The sequence below is a fragment of the Pocillopora damicornis genome, chromosome 9, assembly GCF_964200805.1.
Source record: "Pocillopora damicornis chromosome 9, jaPocDami1.2, whole genome shotgun sequence".
NCBI lineage: Eukaryota > Metazoa > Cnidaria > Anthozoa > Scleractinia > Pocilloporidae > Pocillopora > Pocillopora damicornis.
In genome coordinates, this window is record NC_142678.1 from 9,813,141 (window position 1) to 9,839,910 (window position 26,770).

The 26,770-nt window shown below is 37.0% G+C and overlaps 2 protein-coding genes and 6 long non-coding RNA genes across 8 annotated transcripts in view; 3 read left to right on the forward strand and 5 right to left on the reverse strand.

Moving 5' to 3' along the window:
- Positions 1-635: 635 nt before the first annotated feature.
- LOC149040031 (uncharacterized) lies at positions 636-2,137 on the reverse strand. The gene is made up of 2 exons (XR_016179728.1): positions 1,983-2,137; positions 636-1,352 (listed from the first exon to the last, which is right to left on the reverse strand). It is a non-coding gene; the product is annotated as an uncharacterized LOC149040031 (long non-coding RNA).
- A 987-nt stretch (positions 2,138-3,124) lies between these two features.
- Positions 3,125-6,597, reverse strand: LOC113675956 (26S proteasome complex subunit SEM1). Its single transcript, XM_027192559.2, has 3 exons — positions 6,480-6,597; positions 4,916-5,012; positions 3,125-3,643 (listed from the first exon to the last, which is right to left on the reverse strand). Exons 1-3 carry the CDS (start codon positions 6,568-6,570, stop codon positions 3,586-3,588), a joined length of 246 nt encoding a protein of 81 aa, XP_027048360.1. The 5' UTR covers positions 6,571-6,597; the 3' UTR covers positions 3,125-3,585.
- A 221-nt stretch (positions 6,598-6,818) lies between these two features.
- LOC149040032 (uncharacterized) lies at positions 6,819-9,760 on the forward strand. The gene is made up of 2 exons (XR_016179721.1): positions 6,819-7,203; positions 7,429-9,760. It is a non-coding gene; the product is annotated as an uncharacterized LOC149040032 (long non-coding RNA).
- Positions 9,761-13,917: 4,157 nt separating this feature from the next.
- On the reverse strand, positions 13,918-16,038 carry LOC149040033 (uncharacterized). Its single transcript, XR_016179722.1, has 2 exons — positions 15,647-16,038; positions 13,918-15,421 (listed from the first exon to the last, which is right to left on the reverse strand). It is a non-coding gene; the product is annotated as an uncharacterized LOC149040033 (long non-coding RNA).
- A 47-nt stretch (positions 16,039-16,085) lies between these two features.
- On the forward strand, positions 16,086-18,497 carry LOC149040034 (uncharacterized). Its single transcript, XR_016179723.1, has 2 exons — positions 16,086-16,351; positions 17,884-18,497. It is a non-coding gene; the product is annotated as an uncharacterized LOC149040034 (long non-coding RNA).
- Positions 17,070-19,041, reverse strand: LOC149040035 (uncharacterized). Its single transcript, XR_016179727.1, has 2 exons — positions 18,877-19,041; positions 17,070-18,123 (listed from the first exon to the last, which is right to left on the reverse strand). It is a non-coding gene; the product is annotated as an uncharacterized LOC149040035 (long non-coding RNA).
- Positions 19,042-19,168: 127 nt separating this feature from the next.
- LOC149040036 (uncharacterized) lies at positions 19,169-22,761 on the forward strand. The gene is made up of 3 exons (XR_016179729.1): positions 19,169-19,305; positions 20,571-20,666; positions 21,462-22,761. It is a non-coding gene; the product is annotated as an uncharacterized LOC149040036 (long non-coding RNA).
- A 249-nt stretch (positions 22,762-23,010) lies between these two features.
- Positions 23,011-26,770, reverse strand: part of LOC113675954 (transcriptional repressor NF-X1) — a 30,906-nt gene continuing 27,146 nt past the window's right edge. The window contains exons 24-27 of the mRNA XM_027192556.2: positions 25,907-25,973; positions 25,143-25,288; positions 24,551-24,661; positions 23,011-23,378 (exon numbers count right to left, since the gene is read on the reverse strand). Coding sequence (XP_027048357.2) covers positions 23,303-23,378; positions 24,551-24,661; positions 25,143-25,288; positions 25,907-25,973 — 400 coding nt within the window. The 3' untranslated portion in view covers positions 23,011-23,302. The remainder of the gene's footprint in view (positions 23,379-24,550; positions 24,662-25,142; positions 25,289-25,906; positions 25,974-26,770) is intronic.

Sequence of the window (26,770 nt, forward strand, 5' to 3'; positions counted from 1 at the left end):
TTAAATAATTGTAAATAAGGAGCGTTCGTTTACCTGAAAATTTCCGTTTTTTTTTCCCACCTTTTGTGTAGGTTGTTACTTTAATCTAAACCTTGGTTATTTGAACCAAGTCCAAACGTGAACACGAACGTTTATTTATCTTACTTAGTCCGAAGTATATGAATATGATTACCGATTTAACAAGCCGCAACATCGAAATAAAAAGTTACATCAAGCTGTGTAGTGTGAACAAGCTAATTTTGTGGTAAGTACTATGTATGCTAATGAAAACTCTCACCTCCCTTAGTATGAGCGCCGCTCAAGTCACAAGTCTACACAAAGGACGCTTTAAGTTTTTATATTATTTGTCTGTTAGATGAAAGTACGCAAACGGAGTAACTCAGAATACCCGGACACATTACATACATAAACTAGTTTATAGAGATAAAAGATTCAACGAGTCGCCCGCCAAATCGACGCAGAAATTGAACCGACTGTCAAGTCAAGCCGAAGCTAATTTCGTATATGTTAATGAAAAGTCTCACCTTCTTTAGTTTAGGCGCCGCTCACGCTTCACAAGTCTACACAAAGACCGTAAACAGTGGTTTGTTTACTGCTCTGCTCGCGCTTTACACGACCACACAAAGACCGTAAACGGTGGTTAATTTCATTTTAATACACATCTTAATGCTCAGTTTTACAATCGCACGTTTCTTAAATCATTTTAAGCAAAATATCTTTCACACATTCGTAGACGACCGGGTTCCGCAATAATAAAGTTTTTAAAAACGAACTTAGATGTTTTAGTGCGTTGTTTTTCTAGCCATCGAGGATAGAATGGAAGGAATAATACAAGGAACAAAGACTTTTAATAATTCCGATTTAAAGCTTCAACATCTGACTCGTAGGCGAACTGACATATAAGACGTAGGCGAATCGACTCTAACCGTAGGCGAACAGACCGTAGGCGAAACGACCCGTAGGCGAAACGACCGGATACCGTTTAAATCCTTGATAGTGTGCATTGCTGTTTCAACACTGACCATGAAGTCAGCGTTGGATGATCTTTGTGGTTGATCTTTACCCATCGTTGTAACCTGTCTCTGTACACTTGGCCTTGGATACAATAAACGGATGTCCAAAACGCTCATTCAAATGTTCCATGCTCGTTCGTAACCTTCCGATGAATTCTGAAGGAAAAGCTCGCACTTCCGATAATACGTCTTGTCGCTTGAAGGGGTATTTCTGTTAGTAATAACGTGGAAAAACGATTTCCAATCTGGGTACTGGATGGTTGACTCAGGAGCTGGTTAACAATCGCGGTAGTTGAGGCTGCATTGAATTCTTTCGGTTGAACCTGATAGTAGGAGGATCTAGGAGGCATGGAGCAAAGTGATTGTTCTGACACTGTTGAGCTTGACGACGCATTTTAAAGACCATTTCAAAGGCAGAAATGAGTTATTTATCTGGATCCATATCATTTCTTAATTCTTTGAGCAAGTAAAAGGCTGTTGGATTTTCACGTCAAAATAATTTGTGTAAGATATATTAAAGTTCATATGACAACCAGGTGGACAGTCAGACATGGTTTGATGCTACTCTGGTTTACAGATTTACTGAATGTAACCGAAGAAGTTACAATTCATAGACCCAAAGTTTCGACACTCCTGTCTAGTGCCTTTATCAGGGGTGATCTAAACGCTGCATCAAGAGGTCCTTTTATACGATCACTAATTGGCTGCCTTTTTCTGGCGAGGTGTAAATAGGCGTCAGGAAGTAAGCCGCGGTCATCACGACTTGAAGGGGCGTGGGCGGAGTTAATATGCCAAGCTTCCAAACAAAGGCGTTGGTGGTATCGCCGATTAATGGTGATAATTTTAGACTAATCCCACCCAATTGTACTGTTAGCTAGGCATGTGTACACCGATAAAGCTGAATTTTTTTTTTTTTTTTGCAAAAGAAAACCGCTTTCTGATGCTCTTTCAAATGTGCATCAAACTGACCTTTGGTTTGTCCGATGTATTCGTTGTCACAGTCGTTGCCAGGAATAGAATAAATGGCGTCGGTTAGTTGTTCTTTCGTGACAGGACCCTTAGGTTTGGCAAAAATAAGCCCCAAAGTCTGAAAATGTTGTGTAAATTCATCAGACAGCGGCTGACTAGAAGACAGACAAAATAGGCCAGTTGGTCATGTTCGGATTCATGGGACTAAATAGCTTTCTCATATAACAAAAAAATATTTTGTGTTCTTAAAAGGTGCGTAAATTTAGCCCTAATTATCGTTGTAAATAAGTTCAGAGCATGGTGATGTAACTGTGATCAGTGAGGATTGATGCTGCGAGCCTAAGTAAGAAGCAGCTGTTACACTGACCGTGTGCGGCCTGAGCGCCTCATATACGACTCAGCTCAGCACTCGATTTTATATCCAACGAGACGCACCACTGCGACGTTTTACCGGCACTTTATTGCAGTTGTTCTAAATGTTCTGCATTCGAAGCCGAACAAAGCTCAATTGAAATGAAGTGCTTGAATGACGGAGACGTATCGCAGTTCTGTCATTTGCAAGCTATACTATTTTTTATCTCATTTCTTAAGATTTTGAATCGATTAATAACTTGCCACTCGTTTCCACGCCTTTAGACAGTGAATGGCTAGTCAAGGTCTAAGCTTTATACTAATCTATAAATGTATCAATCTTAATTATATCACTAGCAGTGCCCGTGGGTAAGATGAAGCAAATCCTGTGTTCTGATAGGCTACCCGAGCAGGCAAGATGGGCCCGAGAATTTCAAAACAGCACACTGAAGGAATTTTTGATGTACTGGTTCCGGAAAGTTCAACCGAAAAATAGCAAGCTGAAGTTTGCTTTTGATACTACTCACTGCTGTGTTTAATGGCATTCTACAAGATTATTATATAATAGCAGGTAATTTAGTGTTAACAACTGAGTTGAAAACGTCAATTGGCTACCGCAAAGAGTAAAAAAGCTGACGTTTTGAGCGTTAGCCCTTCGTCAATCGCTCTGACGAAGGGCTGACGCTCGAAACGTCTGCTTTTTTACTCTTAGCAGTGGCCAATTGACGTTTTCAACTCAGATGTTAACACTAAATTACCTGCTATACTCTCCCACTGATGCAGTGCAACAGTTTCTTTCCAAACTTACCCCCTTTATTATATAATAGCACAAACTGTAACAATTTCATGCAAATTAGGAAGGACTGGAAATAGGAACAATGTATTGAACAATGAAAATAGTAACTGCACCACATTTAGAGCCACCATTTGACCAAGTTAGGCCCTGTTGCTTAATATTGGAGAACACCATTTTCAATCTTTCCCGAGAATTTCCGTAACACCTATAATTTGTAGGGATTAAACTTTGATCATAGTACTAATAGCTCCTTAAATTACTTTCATTTGCTGTGTAATTGGAATAAATGTACCTATGCCTTAAATCTCATCTTTTCCTAACTCGTCACCACAACTTAGAATGAAAGAGGTTTCTTAAACAAAAGGTTTCCTTTACTCCTGCGGTTTCATACAATAGTCAATATTTACATTGAAAAATTACGTTGAAGCAGTGAAACAGAATTTGTCTTCACTTTTCTCAAGTTTTCATTGGCTCTGCTTGCTCCACTTGGTGACCATTCTTTTCCAGTTCTGCCCTAAAAAACATGGATAAATATAACTTATATTAGCATTGATTAACTCGTCATTTTACAGCTGTTCTTGTGGATGCAATTTGCAGCTAGACCTGAACTTTTTTGTGGGATCAAGAGTTCAAGTGCCTATTGGCATTCACTGTTTTTGAGATATTATAGCTGAGTTTGCTCAGGAAGAGACATTTTTAGCTATGTGGTAATGTGGTTTGAAATGGGTAAACAAGAATTCAAAATGGCTGCTAAAGTATATGCTGCAGACAACATCTAATTGGTGATATTGCTTCTTATCTTGCCTATTCACTGATAAATCAGCGCTCAAAAGACTGTGGTTTATAGGAATCAGCAACAAAAGATATAGAGTTTGTATTTGAGATTATAAACAACCTTGAACTGGAAAAACAAACTTTTGAAAAAAAAAAAAAAAAGAAATGGGCACAAAAGGGAAGCAAATGTATCACATAAAGCACTTTTAGGTGATTTTGTGACTTAAGATTAAAGTGACACTATATTTTGTTGAGATCTGTAAAGCCATAAAGGGGATTTATAAATGTCGTGTCAAATGCTCAGTTTACCCTTTCTCAGAATAGATAGCCATGGATGTTGAAACTCAAGAAATTGCCTTGGTCATAGTTCTTAAACAACTAAATGTCTGGCAGTGGTCTTAGTGGCATTATTTCTTTTGGAAATAGCCACTTGGTGACCATAAACATAGTGAAGGACAGGTGCAATCTTTCAATCTCCTAGTTCAGCGGTCTGAAATCCTTGTCTTCAAAATGGTCAGCACACTTTGGTACTAAAGGTTACTCTTAGGTATTCATTTTGAATTTTTTTCATTTTAAAATTCCATATCTGTTCTAAAAGAAACTGAAAAACAACCATCACATTTTAAAATCAAGGGGAGACAAAACTATTTCTCTGACCATTTACTAATGCTGATTAAAACACAAATTTGTGCAACTAGTAATTGAAGAAATATAGCATGGTTACAAACTTGACTCACCAACTTTAATAAGGCAACTAGAACCATGATAAAGGTTATTTCTAACTTCATATTTGTATATCCTTGATCAGCTTTGAGTCTTCTGAGTTTGCCTCTTTTCAGTAGTTTGTCACATTTCTTAGAAATTTCTTTACAATGATGCCCCATTTATTTCACTGTCAAAATATTTCTCCACTGAAGGGACAAGAAATTGGGATGTCCCTTGTGCTTTGATATGTTACACAATCTAAGACAAATAAGTCATAGATGGTAATTTGTGAGTACCCACATTGTACCTTAGCTGATTTGAGAAGTCATCCTCTACAGTATCATCATCCCAATTATCCTCCCAAACATGTATGTCAGCCTGGTCTTCATCCACAGCTGTCCACTCTAGTAAAAGAGTTACCATAATGGTGGTTAACCCATGAGTAAATGATGAGATGACACCCTCCATAGTAAATAAGATATTTTACATGTAATACCAAACCTTAGAAAGTAGAGCTCCATTACTCAGCAAAGACCACATTAGAAATCATACCAGGCAGATGTAATATTGCTCAGTCATACCATTTATAATTAGTTTGCATAGCTAAAATAATAACACAAGTCACCTTAGGTCAATTTGCAAGGAAATCGAAAATTCGCCCTACAGGCTTGTACAATTTTGTTAGTCTGAAAAAATTTACTCCTGCTTATTTATTCCAAATTGCACTCAAAATCATGTGATTACCTATACTAATAATGAATGGCAATTCCCTTCCCTAAACACCACTTTTTCCAAACCAACAACCAAAAAGCAGTGCCTTTTACTGTGTTTTTCATTGTTTGAGCCGTTTTTCAGCCGCAGTGGCAAAAGAAAACCTACCTAAAACACTGGCCATTGTTTCTCTCACAAATTTTCAAATTTTGTTGCAATATCCAAGGCTCGCATTTGATTGGTTGTCTGTGAGTTTCTTTGATTATTGACCAATCAGAATGTCTGATTTGTTACTTTCTTTGCACTGAATTAACTCTCTTCTGCACTGAATTACCTGAAACCTGCATCTATCTCAACCAGTCAGAACTGAGTAGTTTTTCCATGTATATTATTAGCCAAAAAATAAATAGTTTGCACAGTATTCTTGCAATTCAAAATTCCTGATGTTTTGTGTTTTGCTCTTATTCTTATGAGGTGACCATCAAAGAACTTGTTGGTCTGTATCTATTAGTAATCAAAAGGGCTTTAATTCTGGTCTGAGTGATAAAAAGAGCCAAAGGTCACAAACATCATAGCTTTGGACAGTAGCCACAAAAACTAGGTTGAGTTCATGAAGTTGAGGCTAACTGGAAATCTTCCTCTGAAAATTAATAAAAGAAATCTATAAAGTATTCTTTCGTGATTCGCATTGTTCCGCTTTGCTTTTCTTTCCTTTGGCAATTCCTATCAGAAATATTTTTTTCAGTTGTGAGATGAAACTTGTTTAAACAGCTGTGTGCGACGGGAAGATTTTTCTTTTCCATTACTTTTATGGGAGGTATAAAAGAATGCCTTGAGCTTTGGGTACTAGACCTAGTTTTGAAAACTCGATTCCACATGTTTCGTTGTAAAGCTATTAGAGGTTTTATGGGATATTTACCTGGATCACTTGAATTCAGTCTAAACAAGGTGATGCAAATTACAGAAAATGAAAGATCGATGGCCAGGGGATCAGATTCAAAACAACTTAACGAAGATCCTCTAAATTCAAATAAGATGAATTACTTCTTGTCTTTTTTGTCTCGATAGTCGTAGACACTAAACACTAGACAAAACTCAAAAATATCGTGCTACAAGAAATGGGAGTTACGATAAGTGACCGATAAAAGGATAGGTGTTACCTTCTGCAGGAAACTCTTCAAATTCGTCATCTTCTTCCAATAACCCTAGATCAGCTTTCTTCATCAGCGTCGCTGAGTTCACGCTCGCCATATCTAACACTCTCGTCACCGGCACCACAACTACTGCGCAGACTCAGTCTTCATATACAACCTCGTACCCAGAGGTTTGTCGGTCTTACTTCTAAGATGGCGGTCTCACGAGACCAACATGATCTCGAGACCGAAATTACGATTATCGTTATTTCTAAATTGGCACCAAATTTATGGATATAGTAATTTCGTGGCACTCTTTACCAATCCTCTTTACACGTGTTAAATAAAGAGAAGGACTCGGTTCCACTGTCTTACAACATTCAAGATGGCGGAGGAAAGGGGTAAATGTGCGTTCAGTTGTGATCAGCATGATCTCGACACCAAAATAACGATTACCGTTATTTCTAAATTGGCCCTGAAATAACGAATATCATAATTTCAGTGCATGTCTGAGACCTTCGGGCTCGAAGCTTGGGAACTAGTATTCAGGGAAAGATAAAATGGCGGCTTACGGCGGCGAAGGAAATCTCAGTAGTTTAATATTTAGCGTGAAAAGGCTTGGGTGTTGTGATCTGGTTCTCAAGTAAAAAAAAAATCACGGTCTGCAATGGCCCTACCACCTTTTGAACAACAAGAAAACATTGAAACGGTGGTAAAAAGCAGCAAGTTTCGAAGTCTAAACGAAAGATGGGTAAGCTGAGTTTCAGTCAAATATCATGACATTTGGGATGTAATTTCGATACCGAATAAATAGTTCTACATGGTTATACACGCATAGGATTCTGTTGTGTTCACGTGAAGGCCATTTCAGCCATTCCTGCCACTTGTAAGTGGTAGGAAATAAAAGATATGTATAGTTGTTTCGTATTGAAGCCCTGTGAAATCAAAAATTTGATTTATTTCTTCTTTGTTTTAGGTGGTCATTATCCATTACTTTTGGAAGTCGATGCTGATGAGAAAGAAAAAATGTTTATGATTATTTCTTCTCTCGAACATTTTACTATTTAGGTACCAAATAATCTTGATACTGAAGACCATTGCATCCTATTATGAAAAATGTACCCCTGATTGCTTTGTCAACATGTATGATGTAATATACCTTGAGATTTGTGGGATTTTCACATGTAAACTAGAAATACCTGTAGAGGGTAATGATGTACTAATGCAAAGTGTTTTGGTACAAAGTCTGCTTTGCTGTAATCTACCTGAAGGTGCTTTTTATATGCTAGTAACACTTGCACAGCCCAGTCAAAATGTTCTGTAGTAGTAGTCAAGCTGGCTGTTGTAATTATAGGCAGCAGAGGCCAAACCTCATCCTGAAAAGCAGTCTGAAAGGTGTGAAGTCAGTGGAAGATACTTCATTGTAGGTGGCCAAATTGCAGGCTGTCAGCCCATTTTGAGTGAGTAGTTAAACTCAAGATCGGCTATTTTAACTAATTTTATTGAGAGCCAAATCCTGCAAGGCTTAGATTCTGTATTAATTTGAAGTGTTACTTTTATGTTTCTTATTTTGCAGTAAGTGGGCTTGTTGTGGCCATTTTTCTCTCAAACATTTTTTTCAGCTTAGTCAAAACGTTTTTTAGAAGTAGGCAAGCTGGCTATAGTAACAGAAGGTAGAGACCAAACCTTGTCCAGACTAGACGCCTAACAAATGTTCTGTGTGGAAAGCCAAATCCCTGGTTACCGGCACATTTTGACTAGGCTATTTGTTATTTAGCTACTCTTATTATTAAAGATTACTGCATTCCTTTTTAATAATTTGCTGCCAATTGTATGCTGTATATAGCTTATGATTTGTGTGATTTTCAAGAGTAAACTAGAAATACCTGAAGATGGTAATGATGTACTAGATAACGTACTTGATGCAAAGCAATTTTGGCACAAAGTGTATGCCTTGTCCTCAGGTGATTTTAACATGCTAATAAGATTTGTTATTCAAATAATATACATCAGCTGGAATGGGAATATTGAAAGAAAAATAATAATATTTAACCATAACAAGTTTTGGTTTTATGTCCAAATTAAGCACTTAGTTGAAGATCACTGCACTGATCAGGCCCCGAAGGCCTAAAAAGAGCTGTCTGCTGTTAGTTTAATTTTTGTCATTTCTATTGATTTATTTTATTTATCAATGTTTCTTTGAGTTATAATTCATTGACCTCTTTCAATAGTGCAGGTTCGCTCGTGTAACCTAATCCCACATGTATGTATGTACAATCTCAGTTGAAATTTTGAGTGGCAGGCAAGCTGGCAATAGTAATAGGCAGCAGAGGCCAAATCTTGTCCTGAATAGAAGTCTGACATGTGTGAAATTGGCAGCTATTTCATTGTAGGTGGCCAAATTGTTGGCTGCAGCACATTTTGACCTGGCTGATTGTGTGTGTGTTATGTATGTGTTCTTCTTTTTAGGTGTTAAACAGGTCAAAGTACCAAAAAAAACCTCTGTGATAACTTGGTAGTCTAAGATGTAAAAATTTTTAATAATAAGGTAAAGCTTGATCATTCTTAAGAGTTTGCATCTGTTCTAAAAGTTTTGGGGAGAGTTAGGGGAGCATTATTTATACAAATGTATTTAAAAAGTAACAAAAAAATAAAAAGAACTAGGGCAAAATCCCAATTTGCTTTAAAAGTTTATTTTATTAAGAGCATAATTCTGGATATAACTTGGGATTTGTGTGATTTTCACAAATTGTTAGGTTGTTATGTAAACTTAATTTACAGGAACCTTGTTAGTTTTCAGCTTCAAGAACAAGTACATAATTGCAGGAAAAGCTTGAAGCTTGAAAAATTGACTGATGAAACTGGAACAGATGTCATGAGATTTGTACAATAGGTTGGCCTGGGAGGGACCAAGAATTAAAGAATTCATTGATTCCCTTACACCTTTTGTCTGCATAGTGTGCTTCTGTAGAGCTTAGTTATTGCTGTAGAAAACGTTTTTGGAGGGCCCTTGAGATCACTCACTTTTGAGCTAGTTGCCCCTAGGGAAGAGGATATCTGTACTTATTATCTCCCTTGGGGGGGGGGGTGAAGGGTTAAAGACTGATTCTTCTCCAGTAGCCACAAGTACCCCTGCATATGGAAATTTTGAACACTATTAAAGGGCTAGTACCCTCATTTCATACTTGAATTTCTAATTTAGTGTAAGTTATGACAAATAATGAATGTAAATTCATCTTGGTTGTACAGGTTATATCCAGCAGTCCTTAAAAAAAAATAAAAAGGTATTTTTCTGAATTAAAAAAAAAGTGTTCTTGCTTCAAAGTAAGTGCATGATATGTCATTCAATTAATGCTCTAGCAGAGTTTTTGTTTGAAATGCCAAAATCAACTTCATGAGTAAGGACAAAAAAAAAAGGCAATAAGCAAATGTTCCTCTGTATCCTTTATGTCAATTTGGGCTGAAAAACAGGTTTTTTTCCTTTTGCAAAAATTAGCTTATTTCACGACCAAAAACGATGCAAACAAGCTGAAACGTTATGTTTTCAGCAAAACAGCGATAGAATCTGCGAAAAAACAATGGAGACAAGCTAACACACAGTGTTCTCAGTAAAATTTGGGCAAACAAAACCTTAAAAAACCAAAAAAAAAACAATTGCGCTGACTTACCCATTTTTTGCCAAGATAACTGCCAAAACACTGAAAACTAGCTTGAAACTACATGTTTTTCACAAGATCGCGACGAAATCTGTCTAAAAACTCCAAAATACGGCAGAAATGTACGATTTTTGCAAAATTTTTCGCTAAAGTTGACAAAAACACTAAATTCGACTGAAAAACACGTTTGTTTTTTTTGCAAAAATAAGCTTATTTCAGTTTTAAAAACGCTGCAAAAAATGTTCTCAGCAAAATAGTTTAAGAGTCTGTGGGAAAACACAAAAACCAAGCTTAAACCAAGTGTAAATTGATAAAAAGGCCCGAATTGCGCATTTTGGCAGTTATTCTGGCAAAAAATGGTATATTTTGATTTCAAGCAAACTTTCAAGTAGTTGTTAAAGTTTAGAGCCAAACACAATACCAAAAAAAAATTGGATGTTTTCGGAAAAAATTTTGACCCTCAGCCTAATCATAATCCCACCCTACCCAAGCCCTAACTCTAGCTGCGAGCTATCCTAACCCTAACCCTAACCCGGGGTTAGGGTTAGGGCTTGGGTTAAGAACGGAACTTTTCACTCCAGTCAAAATGATGCAACTGGTTAACATGGTCCAACCAGCCAAAACAAGATAAAATGGTTTAAACGGTGAAAAGATTTTAAATACGTGACATGGTCCAATCGGAAGAAACGATCTGACTTAGTAAAATGGTGCGACTGGTTAACATGATCCAACTTGATAAAATGATGCCAATATCTAAAATGGACAAACTGGTTTAAATAATCCAACCAGTTGAAATGGTCTAACTGGATAATGCATGTGTAACCAGTGAAATTGGTTCAAATAATTCAGGTAAGGATGGTAACATTAGTTAAAAAGATCCAGCATATTACAGTGGTTCAACTGGTAAAAATAATCATCCAACTACTAAAAGTTATTAAACCCCAATCAAAATTAATCCAACCGCTTCAAATAATCTAACTGGTCAAAATTCTTCAGGTGGTTATTTAAGTGAAAAAGGTGACAAAATCTTCTTAAAAATATTTTTGAAGAGGCTTACACCCTTACCCTAAACACTAACCCTACCCCCAAACCCTAACCCCAAACCTTCACCCTAGCCCTAACCTCAACCGCAGACCCTCTAACCCTAACACTAAGCCTAAACCCTAACCCTAACCCTAGCCCCACACCATAACCCTAAAACCTAACCCTAAACCCTAAACCCTAAACCCTAACCTATAGCCCTTAACCTAGACCTAACCCTAACCCTAACCCTAACCCTAACCCCAACCTTCTCTATCTATCCTGTAAGTGTACCAGTCGGCCTATCGTTTGTTTTTCAGTAAACTTTCAAGTAGTTACTGAAATTTACAAACACAATACCAAAAACCCTGCAATTGAATGCTTGTAGAAAAATATTAACGCCAACCCTAAGCATAGCCTCATCCTAGCCTTAACCCTAATTCTAACACTAAACCCCGCTAACTCTAAGCATAATTTTACCCTAGCCCTAACCCTGATTGTAACACTAAACCCCTCTGACCCGAAGCAACCCAAACTCTAACCCTAACCAGGTAATGGGCTCCTGCCTTAACCCTATCCTCAACCCTGACTTAAACCCTTTACCATAGCTTAGGATTGGTTTGGGGTTTGGGTTAGGGTTAGGTTTAGGATAGCACAGAGTTAGAGTGAGCACAGGACGAAATAGCATGATTCCGTAATTCGGAAAAATGAAACTCTATGTTTCCACATCATTCACTTCTTCCTTGGACCTGTTATGTTTCCGTTATGATTCCTGAACGGAAATATGACGACACGTTTCCGTTGCATTTCTGTCAACGGAATGTTATCATCGCCTGTTTCCGTTACGTTTCCTTGTACGGATTCAAACTTTTACCGTCAAGTAAAACATATATTTATAAAGTGCTGTACAGTTCTTACACCACGTTACCATGAAGACGTGATCGTTCGAGGAAAACAAAGGCAAATTGACGTGCATTAGGTGTGTACGTTCGTAGGAATCATAAGAAGTCCTAGAAGCTTCGATGTTTTACACTGAGCTATGTGCATGTTAATTTTGGAACTGTTTCGAAACCTTACAAAATTGAATCTTTTAAACTTACTCTTTGCTTAGATTTTTAAGCAGCTGGATCATTTGAGCCAGTTTAGTCACTCAAACCAGCAATACAATACTAGGCTAACTGGATAGTTTTAGGGTTAGGGTTAGGATTTTCAAGTAGGCACACGCAGTTGTGTGGATATTGTGGTACATGGAGTTTAGTAGTGTAGATTTTAGCAGTATTTGCCAGTGTTGACATATTTATAAAATTATGGTTCCAAAGTGCGTGTCACTGTTGAGAACCCAAGAAAATCATGAGAAAGTCGCCGATGGATTAGCCATAAAAATAAGCCCAACTCTGAGTCAATGCCAAACCACAAGAAAGTTGTGAAACTCGCGCCAATGTAAAAAAAAAAAAAAAACAACTGAGGTTCGAAGTATGGGTCGCTAACATCCTATGAAAATCATGGGAAAGTCGAGGAGATTGGTCATGGTACCAACCAATGCCACTTTCCCATGAAAATCAAGAAACCTGTGGTAACTAGCCAACATATGCTAGAATGACAATCTTTAATAAAATTCATATCTAATAAGGATGTGTGAAATGGCCAATATCGCTCTTGGCCGAGATACTGGTTTGCCGTGTTTTGGCAGTTATTTTGGCGAATATGGTTAAAATCAAATCTGTGTAAAAACAGTAAAATCAACGAGTTATTGAGGTTCGTCAACATAGGGAGGGTCCTCTTAGTCTAGAGAAAAACTTTTGCCCATGGCTAAAGGCGTTAAATTAATAAATTGATATATCTGGGCGGCATATCAAACAGCAACACTAAACTTCTCCTTTATCACAGCTTTTTCCCCTTTAACATCTTTGTTCATTACATTTTTTTTAAAGTAAAAACTCGTTTTGGAGGCATAAAGGTCCCTAAAGCAACGTTTCAAGATTTTATGGCGATCTTGTGAAAAACATGTAGTTCCAGCTAGTTTAGAGGGTTTTGGCAGCTATTTACACAAAGAGTGGGTAAAATCAGCCCAATTTGTCGTGTTTCTGACGGTTTTTACGTGTTTTTTCCCCAAATTTTACTGAGAACACTGCGTTTTAGCTGGAATAAGTGTTTTCACATGGATTGTATCCCTATTTTGTTAAAGACATCGTGCTTTTGAATGTAAAATAGGCTGATTTTTGCAAAAAAAAAAAAAAAAAAAAAAGTGTTTTTCAGGTCGAATTGAGCGCTTTTGTCAACTTTTGCGTAAAATTTGGCAAAAAACTCGTGCGTTCTGCCGGATTTTGGTGTTTTTAGATAGATTTCATTGCAATTGTACGAAATACATGTAGTTTCAGCTAGTTTGCAGCGTTTTGGGCTTGAGACCGGCAAGAGTGATGGTAGACACTCTTAGCAGAGATAATTGTGCTAGCAGATATTAAAATTTCACCTGTAAAGACAATAAATTAATTGAACACAAGAAAAAGGAAACTTGATAAAAAAATTAGAATAATGGCGGGGAGAAAAGAGGGCTGCACTAAAGATTATGTACTTGTGTTCTTGAAGCTGAAAATTAACAAGTTTCCTAACAATTTTTGAAAATCACACAAATCCCAAGCTATATCCAGGGTTTTCTCTTAATAAAATTAACTCTTAAAACAAATTGGGATTTTACCTTGGGCCTTTTTTTTTACTTTTTATGTACATTATTTATGTATAAATAATGCTCCCCTGACCCTCCCCCAAATTTCCAGAACAAATGGAAACTCTTAAGAATGATCAAGCTTTACCTTATTATTTAAAATTTTTACATCTTGAATTATCAAGTTATCACAGAGGATTTCTTGGTACTTTAACCTGTTTAACACCCTAAAAGAAGTGCACATATATACTACACACAATCAGCCCAGTCAAAATGTGCCACAGCTGACAATTTGGCTGCCTGCCACAATATAGCTGCCGCCAACTTCACACTTTTCACACTTCCATTCAAGACAAGGTTCAGCCTCTGCTGCCTATTACTATCACCAGCTTGCCTTCCACTCAAAAACATTTTGACTGAGCTCATCCATACATACATACATAAGTGGGAGATTAGGTTACATGAGCGAACCTGCACTATTGAAAGAGATCAATGAATTACAATTCAAAGAAACATTGATAAATAAAATAAATCAATAGAAATGACAAAAATCAAACTAACAGCAGACAGTACTCTTTCAGCCTTCTGGACCTGAGCAGTGCAGTGATCTTCAACTAAGTGCTTAATTTGGACATAAAACCAGAACTTGGTATAGCTAAATATTATTATTTTTCTTTTAATATTCCCACTCCAGCTGATGTGTATTATTTGAATTACAAGTCTTATTAGCATGCAAAATCACCTATGGACAAGGCACACACTTTGGACATAAAACCAGAACTTGGTATGGCTAAATATTATTATTTTTCTTTTAATATTCCCACTCCAGCTGATGTGTATTATTTGAATTACAAGTCTTATTAGCATGCAAAATCACCTACAGACAAGGCACACACTTTGCACCAAAATAGCTTTGCATCAAGTACATTATCTAGTACATCATTACCATCTTCAGGTATTTCTAATTTACTTGTGAAAATCACACAAATCATAAGCTATATACAGCATACAATCAACAGCAAATTATTAGAAAGGAATGCAGTAAATTTTAATAAGAATATTACTAAGTAGTTAAATAACAAATAGCCCAGTAAAATTGTGCCCGTTGCTGGGAATTTGGTTCTCAATAAAATTAGCTAAAATAGCCAATCTTGAGTTTTACTGCTCACTCAAAATGGGCTGGCAGCTTACAATTTGGCCGCCTACAATGAAGTACCTTCCGCTAACTTCACATTTTTCAGACTGCTTTTCAGGAAGAGGTTTGGCCAGCTTTTCTACTACTCAAAAACATTTTGACTGGGCTGTGCAAGTCTTACTAGCATATAAAAAGCACCTTCAGGTAGATTACAGCAAAGCAGACTTTGTACCAAATGCTCTGCATTAAGTACATCATTACCCTCTTCAAGTATTTCTAGTTTACTTGTGAAAATCCCACAAATCACAAGGTATATTACATTATACATTCCAGTTGACAAAGCAATCAAGGGTAATTTTTTCATAATGGATGCAATGATCTTCAGTATCAAGATTATTTGGTACCTAAATAGTAAAATGTTCGAGAGAAGAAATAATCATAAACATTTTTTCTTTCTCATCAGCATCGACTTCCAAAAGTAATGGATAATGACCACCTAAAACAAAGAAGAAATAAATCAAATTTTTGATTTCACAGGGCTTCAATACGAAACAACTATACATATCTTTTATTTCCTACCACTTACAAGTGGCAGGAATGGCTGAAATGGCCTTCACGTGAACACAACAGAATCCTATGCGTGTATAACCATGTAGAACTATTTATTCGGTATCGAAATTACATCCCAAATGTCATGATATTTGACTGAAACTCAGCTTACCCATCTTTCGTTTAGACTTCGAAACTTGCTGCTTTTTACCACCGTTTCAATGTTTTCTTGTTGTTCAAAAGGTGGTAGGGCCATTGCAGACCGTGATTTTTTTTTTACTTGAGAACCAGATCACCACACCCAAGCCTTTTCACGCTAAATATTAAACTACTGAGATTTCCTTCGCCGCCGTAAGCCGCCATTTTATCTTTCCCTGAATACTAGTTCCCAAGCTTCGAGCCCGAAGGTCTCAGACATGCACTGAAATTATGATATTCGTTATTTCAGGGCCAATTTAGAAATAACGGTAATCGTTATTTTGGTGTCGAGATCATGCTGATCACAACTGAACGCACATTTACCCCTTTCCTCCGCCATCTTGAATGTTGTAAGACAGTGGAACCGAGTCCTTCTCTTTATTTAACACGTGTAAAGAGGATTGGTAAAGAGTGCCACGAAATTACTATATCCATAAATTTGGTGCCAATTTAGAAATAACGATAATCGTAATTTCGGTCTCGAGATCATGTTGCACGAGACACCCTTGTACGGTCAGCATTAGATTCCATCCACCACCAAAACCACCTTGGTCGAGAGGGACTGAGATGGAATGATGGAAAAAAATTACGAAGCTACGACAACATGCCGACTTATTCCGATGACTCAAGTGTATTATTTGTTTGGGAAATTGCGTCAAAACTTTTTACTAAAGAAATGGTAAGTATTAATTTATTGTTCGATTGTAGTATTATAAAACATTTTACGCAATTTTATGCAGATATTTCACGTATTTAAAAGGTGCTTAGATGTTACGTAGTTTTGGTGGATGTTATTAGGGAACATCCACCAAAACTTTGACCAAAACCATCAACAATGTATTTTTTAAATTTTATCTATAGCCATTATTAGATGTTCAGGGAGACAAAAGATTTATATCACTAATTAGCAGCTAGTGCTCTGGTTAATTATTTTTTATGGTGCACAATTGCTGACCGACCAAACGTTCATAATGATTATCATAACTCTTAACACATAGAATAAAGTGGTTTTGGTGGATGTTTCTCTCCATCCACCAAAACCACCACAGAAATTTCTGCTACTTCCTTACAGAAGACTGATGTGACCTGCTATTTGGAGTACATAACCACAATCTATTTCTTTGTATGTAGAGATATTTTGGAAAGTTCTTGAGTCAGCACCTTTTATTATTGAAACCATAATCATAACATGGTGCATAATATAGAATACAAAAGGTTCTGGTGTGGTAATTATGTAATCTTGAAACAGGAGAGTTTTTAACTGACTTAAACTGATTTAAACAAACATTTGCAACAAAATTCCAGGTCCAGAAATTTCTTCCACTATTTCCGCTAAAATCATAACCTTTAAGTACAACAAATCAGCACATTAGTAATTGTTATCAGGGGTCTGAAAATCCTATAAATCTTTCACATTTATTTCAAGTAACCTTTAATTTCACATGGATGAATAAGTATACACTCAACATGCAGAATGTCTTACAGTTTACAAACTATTTCCCTTTTTATGGATAGACAGTGAAAGGCCTTTGCCACATTGGTGAATCAAACCATTGTATACCATGCATTTTGTGATAATTGTTTGTTTTAGCTCACAATACCCAGAAAAATGGAGGGGATAAATTTAAATAGCAAATTCTATGGTTAAAATTAAATAACATTGGAAGATCAAATTAACTTTGTACTGTTTAAAATTCAGTTTTGGTTTCTTGCTTATTCCAGCCTCTTGATATTCAAAAGCATTCCTTGTCATTTTTGTGTTCTTCTGTGTACATAACTTGAAAAATAAACACAGAGAAAGGAAACCACAAAGGATTAAACTTGAAGCTAAAGCAAAGTTTAAGTTGAGCCATAGCTGATCCAAATACTGAGCACTTTGTATTGTACCCATTTAGCAGTAAAGTTTATCTATATGTCTGCCAGCTTGTCACAAGTCTTACCCCTCTCCTTCAAAAGTCTCTATAAATAAATTTTTCTTTGTGGTCCCTAATTGATGATTAGTATATTACAGCTCCTCAATTTTCCTCTCTCAAGACAAGGTTACTCTAAATTTAACAAAGTAATGGACTTGATAAAACTCAAACTATAACTTAGCTGGCTGCTACTTGCAACCTTAATTTCTAGATATCAGTATACAATAATCAATATGTTATAAATAAGAACCCTAATGCTTAATTTTGCAGTGATCACCTTCCTCCTTTTCATTTGCAGACCAGACTGGAACCTCTATAGGTGTGTTTGCTTGTTTTGAGTGGGGATGGAAGAAAAGGAGTCATACCGCATATCTGATTTATTAAATTGGATTTGTTCTGTTTATACATGAGTAGAACTACCTTGTTCTCTGAAAAAAAAAATTTCTTGCATTTTTATCTGTGCTTTGCAGTCAAACTTCCTTGTGTCTTGGACAAGAAATCTTATTTTCTTGAAAACAAAATCTTTGTTTCCAGCCTTCTGTAATAGGTAAATATAACAGTGTAAGATGAGTGACGGTGTATTTCTCAAGTTATTTTTTGGAATGTGACAAAACGGAAGTGTCATAGTGTGATAAGGAGCCAACATATGATTGCTTGATAGAAAGCAAAAAATGCAGAATTGCATATATTTTCTCCTTTGTCAGCAGCATATGTTAGTGAAAAGTTCTTATAATTGTTAACTTCTAAACCATCTTCAATTTAGTCAAGATTGAACTGTTATCACGTTTGTCATAAAAGTATTCTGAGATCAATGTCATATGACCCATTCATGTATTTGACCTTTTGAATTAGCAAGCCATAGTTGACAGAAACACAAAGGTTGAGGATATAAAGAAATTATTATATACAGTACTTCTTCTGCATCTTTTCGTTTCTTTTTCTCTCCAGCTGTTCTATCTATGCCGTGCTGGCAATTGCACTTTCCTTCCCAAAATTAGGAAAGGCACACCAGTAAAAAACGAATTTTTGCTCCTTAAATATCTCATGCATCTTCCTCCAGTATTTTGTGACTTCTGTCCGAGGAAGGAGGTGTAAGCATTAAATCAATCTGAATGATTCCACAATTGTGGTAGAACTTGAACTAGATAAACTAGTGAGAATGCACAATAGCGATAGCAAAGCTTTGTAATGTCAAAGAGCTATATCAATATATATATATATATATATATATATATATATATATATATATATATATATATATATATATATATATATATATATATATACACACCGGTGTTCCCGAAACCTTTGACAGCTTTAAAGAAAGAAAACTTCGTCGTCAATCCTGTTTCAAATTCCGCAATAAGTTTATGCGCCTCATCAACAGAATTTACGTATCCTAAATTATCTGCATGTCTACCATCAATGGTTCGCGACTTAAAATTCTCGCTATGCTGTTTCTGTTTGTTCCTCAAGAATCATGGGATTTACAGCTTCGGATGTTCGGCTACATCACTTGCGGATTTCCGAGAATCTTCGGTTAAGTTTTGCAAGTTATTAAATATTCTATCTCAGTCCCTCTCGACCGAGGTGGTTTTGGTGGATGGAATCTAATGCTGACCCCCTTGTACAGAGTCCTTTGCACGGGAAGACAAGCTCAGATGGCGTGCTTAACGCCATATGCACATAGTATCGTCCTGAACTAGATAAAGCAAATCAGGTGGTTTTAATTTTGTTTCCCTGTTGCCTACTCTGCAGGCGTGTTGTTAGGGCGAGTTAACGTTACAAACTCGCGATTGTTAATCTCAATTTATCAACTTTATCCGGGCAGCTATGTTTGATTTAGAGTTAGAGTGGAATGAGGGTCAAGGCGGGGGGGTAAATTTCAATTGTACAACCCCCTGCCTTTACCTTCCTTTTGATCATATTTAACTCCATTCGTTCATTTGTCTTTTTCTCACTAGCCTCCCGCTGCTATAAAAATCAAAGATGGCGGCTTTAATGGTCTTACAAGCGACTAAATACAGGAATGGCTCCGACCTGTAATTGGATGATAAAAATAGTAAAAGTTAATAAGTTATATCTTAACTCTTTGCCCGTGAGTATTGTTAACCGCGTGTCTCAAAGCGGAACAATGAAATATCAATGCGAGTGAAAACACCGATCTGTAAAAAAAGAAATGATTACTTACGTAGCGAAGGGAAGGCAGCCTTTCTTATTCAGCGAGGTCGTTCAGCGATATTCCAGCGGTGAAAAAGTCATCGGCTAACAAGCTCCGCTGACAAAACTCATTTGGTCAGTTCAGGCGGACGACCAGAGACTGGAGCCATTCCTGTATTTCACCGCTGACAGGAATAGCTCCGACTCAAACGTTTATTAATTTTTTTTCAATAACTTTTTAGTAATTTAAAAAAAAAAAAATGTTTTAAATTTAAAACTAAAATGGTGAGCAGTGCTGTACGAACAGTAGTTGTAAAACTTCTTTATTCTCTGACGCGTTTCGTCTAACTCGTAACTTCTTCGGGGAGTTTTATGAGGTAACACTAAACGCGTATAGTTATAAACCATCGTTAGCAGCTATGACCAGTGACCATAAGGGCTTACCTGGACCTACGAGCAGGAATAGGCAAAGTTGTGAAAATTTGAAAATTTCTTTTGAAAATTTATTAGGCAAGATGAGAAATATTTTTTGGGAGCCGCGGTTTTAGCTGAAAATTTTCAAATTTGAAAAATTGAAGAGGTTTTTTACAGATGATGCCTGGAAAGCAGTTGGCAAATTAGGTTAGGATGGCTCGTACAGAAAATGTAGTTAATGGTCCACTCATTCTTTCTTAAATTTAAGTGGTATAAATACCTTGTCTAAAACAGTAGTGTGATACGATATCTAATGAGATATACTCGTTCCAATACTATGTCATGTGATGAACAGCCTTCATTAATTTTGGAACATGTTTTATAAAATCATTTTACTCTTTCTTGTTATAGCCAAAAACTGTTCGAAGATTGGTTGTGCTATTACTGCAAACAGTCAAGGTACTTCGATATGATTCAGTGCGAGGGCTACTGCCACTGGTTTAACTGGTAAGACACTTTTTTTGTTTTTTTGTTTGTGTTTTTTTCCTTTTTTAGGTCTAGTGGAGTTGTTAGAATTTACCAAGCAAAATTAATCCGCGACTTTCTTCCTTTGGGTGTTATGCAAAAATAAATCAAGAACCCGATGAATGGGTTTGTCCTTCATGTGAACAATTACCTAGAAAATCCGTTCCACGAAAAAAATTCCCTCGATTGCGGGCAAGCCATACTTCTCCAGTAGAGCATACTGTAAATTAAAAACATCGGTGGCAGCGTCACGCAACCTTGCGTGATCTTTCAAACATGGTATGCAGTTGCTGCATTACTTTAAAACTTAGAAACTACATGGCCCTGTAGAAATAAAAGAGGGCTTCATTTGCAGGCACTGTAGACTTCAACATAAGAAGAACCTAATAAATAGCTCTTTCACTTTTTATCTGTATATAAATTATTTAGCCAGAACCAAAAAATTAATATACGCATGAGTTGGAGCCATTCCTGTCAGCGGTGAAATACAGGAATGGCTCCAGTCTCTGATCGTCCGCCTAGACAGACTAAATTAGTTTTGTCAGCGGAAATTGGCAGCGGGTGACTTTTTCATCGCCGGAATATCGCTGAACGACCTAGCTGAAGAAGATAGACTCTGCCTTATCTTATGTAAGTAGCCATTTCTTGTTTGACACGTCGGTGTTTTCGCACCGATATTTCATTGTTCCGCTTCGGTACACGCGGTTAACAATACTCACGTGCAAGGAGTTAAGATATAACTTATGAACTTTTACTATTTTTATCATCCAATCACAGGTCGGAGCCATTCCTGTATTTAGTCGCTTGTATGGTCTTTAATTTTTATCTGGAAGATGTTGGACACTCGCTTACCAAAATTTCACTTGCTTACGAGGCTAACTTTCCAGCGGACGTGCCACAGATTTTACGACTGACATGTTAGACTGACTTGTTAGGGCTCAAATGACCATGATCCGCGTGACGTTAAAGTGTGTTTGTTGTTTTATGACAAAATCAAACTTTACTTCTCTCAACATGAACAAACTGACTTTTTGAAGTTTCATTGTACCAAAAATCGTTACCACCCATCTTAGTTAAAGAGTTCTCAAGGCTTTCAATCCGGAAAATCGATGCTATTCACTTAAATCTCTTTCATCGATCCAAATATAATTTCCTAAAGTTGAAATCGATTTGATAACTTTGAGCAAATGAATAGTATTCTGACGTGCGCCATAAATTATCTTTATGTTGCCATTTATACACATACTCCTCTGTTTTTTTCCTAAGATTTCGTATCTGCAACTAAAATAAATAATAGAAATAGGAGCGAGTGGAATCCAATCTGGTCTGTAGCCATAGTAGTGATTAACAAAATCGGATTTGTCCGATTTGTCAATCACGAGTATGATTTTATTAATATTATGGTTGCATCCACAACTTCAATTTCCATTAGGCATTCTGTACAGTTGTAATCGGACAGTTGGCTGTAATCGGACAGCTGAAGCAGCCAATTATACTAAGTCCACTCAGCTAATCCACCAATCACAGAAAAGGTCACAATAACCGTAATATTGACGAAATCTTTTTTCTTTACAATAAATTCGTTATTGACCATGCTTGTATGGTCAAGATGGCTGGATATTAGCCTGTTTTTATTGTTTATTTATTTTTCATGGAAAGAGACGAAGTCGAAGTCCATAAAACGCAAAAAAAGGGCTCGGTCAATATACAACCATCATGACCTCACGCTTGGTCAATAACGCGTATTTAATATTGCCAGGAAGTAGGCATGAAGTCATGCCTACCGGATGTGTAGAGGATTTTCGTACCAATAATTACATAGTTTGTCTTCCATGTTACGTATGTTTAAAGTTATGTTTCACACATTAAATATAAATATAATTTGCGTCAAATAGGTTTTGTTTATGAGCGTCTATTTTAACGCGCGATTATCAAATGTATGGCCTTACAAAAATGCGGGGTCTGATCTGGTTATCGTTAAGGCGATTCCTCAGTGTTCCATTGAGCATAAAAGTCAGGCGAATAAGCGCGTACGCCTTCCGAGAAAAGGTATTGTTTGGAGATAATTTAAAAAAAACAGGAAAACTAAATATAACAACGAGGGCGGGAAAGGGAGAATCGTAGACATTCGCAGTAAGATATAGGGTCGTAGAGGAAGTGCACGAACTTTTGAAAGACCTTGTAGAGTGGGTAGGGGGCAAAATAACGATTTCTACAAATTTCTAATCGGCGTAACCATGCTTGTAGTTTCAAAAATAATGACTGCTGTTTTGTAGCCCAACGTTGTTTTGTAACCCAAGCAGATACAAACCAAATCAACATGACGCTCATGGTAATAGAGTTTATTTGCTAGTCTCGACTCCCTTCCCGAAAAACGCAGTCTGACATAAGGATGCAGCGGTAATTCGAATCCTTATTTTAAAGGTATCAGAAAATATTATGTAAGGGTTTGTAATTCTTTTAGAGTAAATGTTAGAAGAGTAAATTAATTGACGTTTAAGTCTTTCCACTTCATTCATTTTATAATTAAAGAGCCAGGAAGATCACACTTCAGTTCTTCTTCTAACTTCTGTCTCTTTCTCCTATGAATTTAGTTAAATCAAGTTGGCATCTTGTTATCAGTCTTCGAAATCATCGGAAAAGTAATCAGGAGGTTGTGCCCATGCGGTTTTTTTCCTTTCCTGAGACAATAACCTGTAAATGAAAAGGTTGATAAGAAGACAAACCTTTTACAGCTCAAAAGCGAAAAAAAAAATAGCAATTTCCATGGCGAGCGGTGAGATCGCGAAACTACTAACATTTACAACAGAGTTACTTTCTTACCGTACCAACAAGAAAGAAAACGTCAACGATTTAAGCATAAGCAGTAACGTTCAGTGGTATTAAGAAGCGAGTTTGAGGTTCGTTAGCTCGACATTTTTCGTTCCTTTGCATCGTAATAGATTTCAATGTCAATAACAGTGACGTGCAAACACTGATTTGTACAAATTGACGAGCATTAAAAAGCGATAGTCCATAAATGTCGGATCAGGCGGGACAGGCAGGTTCACCGACTTGGCTCAAATTTTGCATGTGAACTTGGTTAAAGGTTCTAATCCCGAAATGGATATTTTGAGATTGAAATTTATTTTGCGTGGGAAATTACGTCTGACGGCTATTTGGAGCCCCACTGAGACATGGAAACGAGGCTAACAAGAGCAACTTTTCAATACCTGGGCTTCCTTTCCTCTCTCATTTTTTATCATAAAAAACGAATACGTAAATCTGCAACTCTTCTACTGTGTTTTAAATGGTCAATTTCGTACAAAAATATGAAGGGAAGGGTTGAAGTACTCAGTTTTAGGTGTTTTAAAAATAACGTAAGTTTAGCAGCTTTGTGGCACTCTTCAAATGTAGAGTTAGAAAACTAGAGAAAATCGCTTCAGCACTCAAAGGCCCATTTTTGAAAGCGCCAATCAGCAAAAGAGGCACAAATTTCCGTGCTCGTCTTTTCACAAAACTCTTGTTTGAGGAACTGTTTTGTTTCGCATATTAAGGTCGAACCTTTACTACAACAAATAACGTTTTCTTTACTCACGGTTTTTGACACAAACTTTTTCTTCGCTGCCACGACCATAAATCTGCAACTTTGATCACGACTCAACTTTGATCAGCTCCCAACTGGCTTGTTAGCTCAGTTGGTAGAGCGCTGCACCGGTATCGCAAAGGTAATGGGTTCAGATCTCGTACGGGCCTGTTTTTTTTTTTTTTTCAGGCCTTATTTTCACAACTGCCGAAGTGGTGTTTATAACTGCTAGGGTCGCTTCCATATTCGTCACAACTAAACGAATTTAATGTGTAATTAGGTCCGTCATCAATATACTAACTTTTTTGTAGGTTCCTGAGAGGAGGGTAGGAATGGTATGGGCTGAGGAGGAGGCGGGTTGATTTCTCTTTCTATCTGTGATGATAATCTTGCAGAAGGAAGACGAGACTCCCTGAAAAAGACAATGACATACCCTATAACTAATTGAATAGTTAGCGATGTATCATTCAAATAGTAGAAAGCGCTGGCTGATTAAGTCAAAAGGACCACACCGACATTCAGTGTGGAGACCAGAAACGATGTTTGAAAACGATTCACCGAGGAAACTAGATGGAGAAGGCCTACCGTGCGAGCTAAACAACCTCGCCACCAAGAGTTTCTCGATCAGGTTTCATAAGATGGCGACCAGTTTTCAAAATGGTAGCTGACCTCGGGAAACTTCTAAGATACACTGGCAGGTCACCCTACGGTGTTAGACAAAGATCTAAAGTCATCAGGCCACAATTCACACCGTTTGATGACTACATCTGAGTAGCGAATTGATCGCTATTTGTCTTAAATTAGGTCAGGCTTCTCCAGCACACCCCTACCCAACGTTCTCATGAGCACCCCCTCCTCCCTTCCCAGATCAGGCTACGGCATATGGAACTCACTTAGTGGCAGTTACTACTGTGTTTCTTTTTGGTTCTTTATCATAACTTCTGGATGCACAGTTGTAAAACACAGCAAGTTCATGGACGAGCCGTCTTTGATTTGAGTTCATCGGTGGAAAGGAATGTGTCCTTTGAGATGTTGTTGACTGAAAGGTAATAAGTACAAATGTCATCTTTAATGTTCACGTTTATCCCATGTAGTGACACTAGAGGCCTGTAATATTCAACGATCATTCACCGAAGTTGAATAATAACATTGCAGTACTCCGCAAACTTGAAAATGTAATTTTTACAATTGAGAGACATAGGAACAAATGAGTCCGAAATAAATTTTCTCACGGCACGTTTCCAGATCTCTACAGTTTTTATGTAACTCTTCATACAGTGGTATGTAGATTATCTATTTTGTGATTTAAATCTGCATCCTTTCATAATTAGCCTCTTTTTGGAGTAGTTTATCTAACATAGTATTCAGCGTCCTATTTTTTCGGTTAATCCATTTTCAAAGAGTTTCGTGCCACTATATAAGTTCCCACTTTTTTTTTTTTTTTTTTGCTACTTCTCCTGCGTGGATTTTACGAGGTTTTTCGAGTTCGACGTAAAGAGTCAATTTACTCTCTCGGCCTGAATCATTTAAAGTGCGGCATTACTAAATAATCACATCCCACTTCTAATTCATCAATTATAAAAATAATTTCCAACTCACTGATCCGGTCGCCGTAAAAAAATGTTAAACAAGATAAATTTCTGATCTTAATTCTTACCTTCAAAGTAGCTTGAACAAGATTTTCCAGTGCCTCCTCCACAGACTTGGCAAATTTTAGATTTTGCCTTTTATTTGCAGAAAAGAAAACAACTTGAATCACTCGTTACGAGTAGGGAACATGTGGGTAGTATGTGAGTACACTGACACCAAACAGAGAACTGCAAACACTATGAAAACCCCACCAACCTAGTTACATATAAACAAGGGCGTCGAAAGGGTGGGTTGAAATGTATGTTCAAATACTTAAATACGCACAGTATGATTGGTCAGTTTCGTGGCTCGTACAATAAATCTAAAACAGGTCTGACGCCAAAGCCTCCCATTATACATCGCCAATTGTTCTTAAACGTTCGAGCAAACGATTCTCTAAACCCCTTCTTTCCTCTGAAATAGTCTATTAAAACGAGCTAAGGACTAAACGACAAACTCGTTATGTTTTTCAGGTAGAAGAGTCGCTGAAAGTGCTCTGCGTGACATAAAATCGTTTCCAATAAACAGTCATACACACAGTAGAAATGTAAGGGAAAAAAAGCATTTGTTTTTCTCCCGATTGATTGCCACGCACATCCTAACAAGGCCATAGCATAATAAAGGGAAAAATTCGGTTTGGTCCTCTACCTAGACTAGTAAGAGGAACTGAACGTTCATTCTGGTCAAAGTAACGGAAAATACGGACTAAAAGTTGCACAAACCCTTGTTTGTATGCCTTTGGTTCGGTATACCTTAGTTTCGAAATATAAAGTGGTAACGGCGGATCATTGTCAATTTTGATTATCACGAATTTCTCTTACTAAATAAGGATTGTGTCGAGAGCTTCTTCTTTTAAAAGAATTTCCCATTGACCTAAAATTAGTCATATCAG